This window comes from Rhodamnia argentea, chromosome 1, assembly GCF_020921035.1.
Source record: "Rhodamnia argentea isolate NSW1041297 chromosome 1, ASM2092103v1, whole genome shotgun sequence".
Taxonomy (NCBI): Eukaryota; Viridiplantae; Streptophyta; class Magnoliopsida; order Myrtales; family Myrtaceae; genus Rhodamnia; species Rhodamnia argentea.
This window is the reverse complement of record NC_063150.1, coordinates 30,281,059-30,285,984: the sequence shown is the minus strand read 5'-3', so window position 1 is coordinate 30,285,984 and position 4,926 is coordinate 30,281,059. Positions and strand designations below refer to the sequence as shown.

The 4,926-nt window shown below is 45.1% G+C and overlaps 1 protein-coding gene across 1 annotated transcript; it reads left to right on the top strand.

Annotated features, from left to right (window-relative positions):
- The first annotated feature begins 1,827 nt into the window (after positions 1-1,827).
- LOC115743868 (disease resistance protein RPM1-like) lies at positions 1,828-4,692 on the top strand. Its single transcript, XM_030678847.1, has one exon. The coding sequence runs from the start codon at positions 1,828-1,830 to the stop codon at positions 4,690-4,692; it is 2,865 nt and encodes a 954-aa protein (XP_030534707.1).
- The last annotated feature ends 234 nt before the right edge of the window (positions 4,693-4,926 follow it).

The following is a 4,926-nucleotide window of genomic DNA, read 5'->3' as shown; positions in this document are numbered from 1 at the left end:
AACTCGGACCTCAAGATTCATTCCTAGTAGCTAATTTTTTCCCCCCTCTCAACAATTTCTCGATCATTTGAATAGATGTTATTCGCTTTGTGATCTAACATCTCATGTCTTGTCCATGCCTTCCCATCGACTACTAAAGTCGCTCACTAAATAAGAAAACGTCACGATAATTTGAACTTAAAAATTGCTCGGTTAGCAATTCAATCATTTTATTGGGTTGCAATTTTTCCCTTTTGCATTGTGTAAACTTCTGCAAGACTAGAAATGTTGTCGATTAGGGTTTGTCATCACAAGTCAGATACCCTATCAGAGCATCTGGTCTGATGAGTATTTTGCCTTGGTCACCGCAAATGAATAAAACACGTGATAAGCATTAAGCAGGACAAATCTTTTATCAGCAAGTGAAGGAGACTGCAATTTCTTTAGTTCGTTCAACCATCCATCATTAAGCACCAAGGCACCGATTCTCCACAAAAAGAAGGTTGCTAAATCCAACTCTTCTGCAAATTAATTTACATTATTAATCGAAGGCAAACAATCTTTTTGTAAAAACAGTAGAAGTAAATTGTTTACCTTGTATTCACATCCTTTATTCTCTCCAGAAATCAGCAAAAAAAAATCGAAAATAAAAGGATCGAAAGAGGTAATAAGCCACTAGTATCTACTGTCTTAGATTCACACAAACCAAAGTTTATGCAATAAGCACAGATAATTTTTCAGCAGAGTCGTACCAAATATAAAGCTTGGTGGGCGTTTGGAGTCATGGCCATTCTCTCTCTCTCTCTCTCTGAGTAAATTATTCACATCGGTGGCATAATGAATAGACAACCTTTAGATGCAAATTTTGACATTGACAGTCTCTTTGCGCATCTGATAGATGCATGAAGCTTTTCTTAGGTCAGATCAGGCGATTCCAGAGTCTCCCCGCCACTCAAGATCCCAGGACGTCCTGCTCAAGAACAACAGAGCAATAGGATTACCATAAGAGGCACAAAAAGATAAAGGAGCATCCTTCCCTGGGCTAGGATGACCACTCGTTCTTTTTGTCTAGCAAAGAGACTTAAAGGTTTTAAGTTGCAAAGACCTTTCAACACCATTGGCGCTGGAATGTTTTAATACCAAATGAAATCAAATGGAAAAAGAAAATGATAGGCTAAAAGGTTGGAAGCACATAAATCGGTTCCCAAGACGCTTCCCTCAGGAAGCAACAGCATTAACCATGCTGCGTTTTGGGCTGAAGTTTTTCGTGGTCGATAAATTCCTTTGTTTTCTTGGTTCTCTGTATTTTTGTAGGAACTTAGAAAATTGCTAGGATGATCACGAGAATTACCAACAACCAGTCCTCTTTTTTTTTTTTTTTTTTTTGGGTCGCTCACTCTCACAGTCTCACTTTAGCTCGCCCCGTTCCACAATTCCAGCATCCATTGTTGACTGGATAGTGAGCAGACGAGTCATGGGTCGCGCACTCACAGAGTCTCACTCTTTGCTTCACCTCTCTCTCCTCTCTGTCTCGCGAAGGGAACAACGACCGCCCTGGTTTGGCTGCTTCGTCTCTCCTCCGGCGCTCGCCGCGGATCGCCGGCTCTCTCCCTCGTCGCTTTCATGGCCTAAGAGGCAGACAACTCCTCAGTCCTCCCCTTCTCCGACGATCTCTACCCTCCAGATCTGTGCCATCCCTGCTCTCCTTCCTCACCGACACGCGTGTCCCTGGCCTGTCGCTGCCGTTGACCTCGCATTGAACGCGTGTAGGAGCGTGTCCGACACCGACACTGCAGCTATTTCCTTCTGGCCTGAGTTTTGCTCACGTGCGATCAGTGAGCAAGAGCAATGGCAGAATCCGCAGTTTCTTTTCTGCTTGGGAAGCTTTCTACGCTCGTCGAGAAAGAGGCGAAACTATTGAAAGGGGTACGTGGAGAAATCGTACTCATCAGAGATGAATTTGAGCACATGAAGGCCTTCTTAGAACGTGCCGAGTCGTTGCAAGAAGATTATCCTGAGTTGAAGGTACGGGTGAAACAAGTCAGAGAGGTTGCATACGATGTGGAGGATATTCTGGATGAATTCACGCTCAACTTGTCAAGAGATCATGGACATGGGTTCATGAAGTGCTTTCACAAGATCAAGTCATCCATACATAACTTGAAAGCACGCCATCATATCTCCTCCAAGATAGATGACATCAAGTCAAGAGTCCGCACCATCGCCGAAGGGTATCAGCGACACAATTTGAAGCCATATGACGCAGAGCAAAGTGCGAGGGCATCCAGCAGAGGCACCTCCTGGCACGATCTCAGGGAGGACATTTTTCTTGTCGAGGAAGGTGAACTGGTGGGGATTGACCAGCCGAGAGAAAAGCTTATTAGATGGCTTGTTGATGGAGAACCCGGACTTGAAGTTATATCGATCTTAGGGATGGGGGGTTCAGGGAAGACCACTCTGGCAAAAAGAGTCTACGACGATCGCCAAGTGAAAGCCTACTTTCAAAGCCATGCATGGATCAGTGTCTCCCAGACTTATAATATTCAGAGTATCTGGAGGGACATAATTGCTCAACTACATAAAGAAATTCAGCAGCCGGTTCCTCGAGGATTAGAGTCCATGAATATCACGAGCCTCAAGCAGATAGTGAAAGACTTTCTACAGAAAAAGAGGTACGTCGTTGTTCTAGATGATGTATGGAACTTGGAAGCACTTGAAGTTATAAAAAATGCATTGCCTAATAGCAGCTTCTGTAGCCGAATAATAATCACTACTCGCAAAGCTGACATTACTACTGTCTCATCCCACCCATCAAAAGTTTATACCCGTATGCCCTTATCTCCAGAAGAATCATGGTCCTTATTCTGCAAGAAAGCCTTCCGTGGGAAGCCGTGTCCTCCTCACCTAGAACACCTTTCTCGACAGATTTTGAGAAAATGTGAGGGTTTGCCCCTGGCCATAGTGGCAATTGGTGGCCTTCTCTTTGCAAAAGATGACCAAGAATGGGAGATGATTGCCCGCAGCCTTGCTGCAGAACTAGAAACCGATGACAGGATGCAAATTTTCGGGAAAATTCTCAGCTTGAGCTACAGTGATTTGCCTGATAACTTGAAAAGCTGCTTTTTGTACTTGGGAGTATTTCCAGAGGATCATGTGATTCAGTGTAGGAGACTCTACCGTCTGTGGATTGCAGAAGGATTTGTTGAGGAAAGAGAAGGGATGACACAAGACGAGGTTGCTGAAAGACACCTGAAGCAGCTTATAAACAGGAGTTTGGTGCAAATTGCAGAAACAAGAGGTGGAAGGCTAAGATGTTGTAGGGTACATGACCTAATGCGTGAAAGCATCCTTGCTAGGTTAAGGGATGAAGACTTTGTTTCATTCGCATCTGGGCAGAAAAAAGAATTGCACGAAAGAGTGCGGCGTCTGTCAGTCCAGTCCACCAACAACAATGCACTAAACCAGCTAAATCTCCCCCGCCTACGCTCTCTGCTCGTTTTTGAGTTTGGAGAATCGTCAACCACAGATGAGCAACTCGTCCCAAGTGGCTCTAAGCTGCTGAGGGTGTTAGATCTGGGAGGCTCGTCCCTTCACAACTTCCCCAGACAAATACTAGTCCTGTTCCACTTGAAGTATCTAAGTTTGAGAGGGACCAAAGTGCGCATCATTCCTAGTTCAATCGGGAAACTCCAAAGTCTGGATACTCTGGATCTTAGACAGACGTTGGTCTCGGAGCTGCCTGTGGAGATAACCAAGCTCAAGAAATTACAGAATCTGTTGGTGTACCGTGATTCAGAGCTCACATTTCCTCTACCCTTCGGTCCTAGAAAGGGAATTTCGGCTCCCCAGGGCATGGGAGCGCTAAAATCACTGCAAAAACTGTGCTATGTGAAAGCTGGAGGTGGTCGGAGCAAGAATATTTTGCAAGAGCTGGGAGAGCTAAGTCAGGTAACGAGGCTGGGCGTAACGGAGTTGAAGACAGACGATGCAAAGGAACTATGCCACTCCCTCGAGAAGATGACCAATCTTCGATCGCTAGATGTGACTGCAGAAAGTGAGTCTGAAGTTATTGATTTGGATATTCTGTCTTCACCTCCCCTGCTCCTGCGGGGTCTATATATGGAAGGATGTCTAAAGGAGCTGCCTCATTGGGTACCTCTGCTGAACAAACTGACCGGATTGCGTTTGGGATGGAGCAGATTGAAATCGAGCCCCCTAATTGCTCTCCAGAATTTGCCCAATCTGGTGGATCTTTATCTACATAATACCTTTGATGGGGAAACATTGGTTTTTGGAGATGGAGGGTTCCCAAAGCTGAAGAAGTTGCACTTTGAAGATCTGGAAAATCTGAGCTTTGTGTTGATGAATGGTCAGGCAATGCCTTGCCTTGAGAGTCTCTCCATTGTCGGATGCCGGCACTTGGACTGGCAATCATTACTGGTTGTTATCCGCAGCCTCACGAACCTCAAGGATCTCAAATTCTTTGGGATGCCAGAAGAATTTGCTCTTGCGTTCTATCCGCAAAGCAGTAGCGGAATGAGGGAGGGTGTTGTGCAAGAGTGCTATGAGGAGGTGATGGAACGTAACCCGAGAGTCTCCTTTATCTGGCAGATAGAGGGTCACTGGGAGATGCATGATCTTAGCATCCAATCCTACAATGTCATCAAGGGTAGGGCGATGAGCAGCGATGAGGTTCTGCCTGAAGTTTCGTAGATCGTAGGGATATGCTGGCCCCCCTGCTAGTCCCCTTTGGTCCGTCATTGATCCTAGAAGACCACCGTCACGGGAAAGAAGATCCTCCGCCGCTTTTTATGACTTCTTCCATTATCGATATTTTTTTTTACCTAAGAACTTTCATATCCCCGGGCTGCTATCTTGTTGCTGTTGTGATCTTATTTAGTTATCAGTACTTTTTGTTCCTTACTTTCTGCATATATTATATTATAT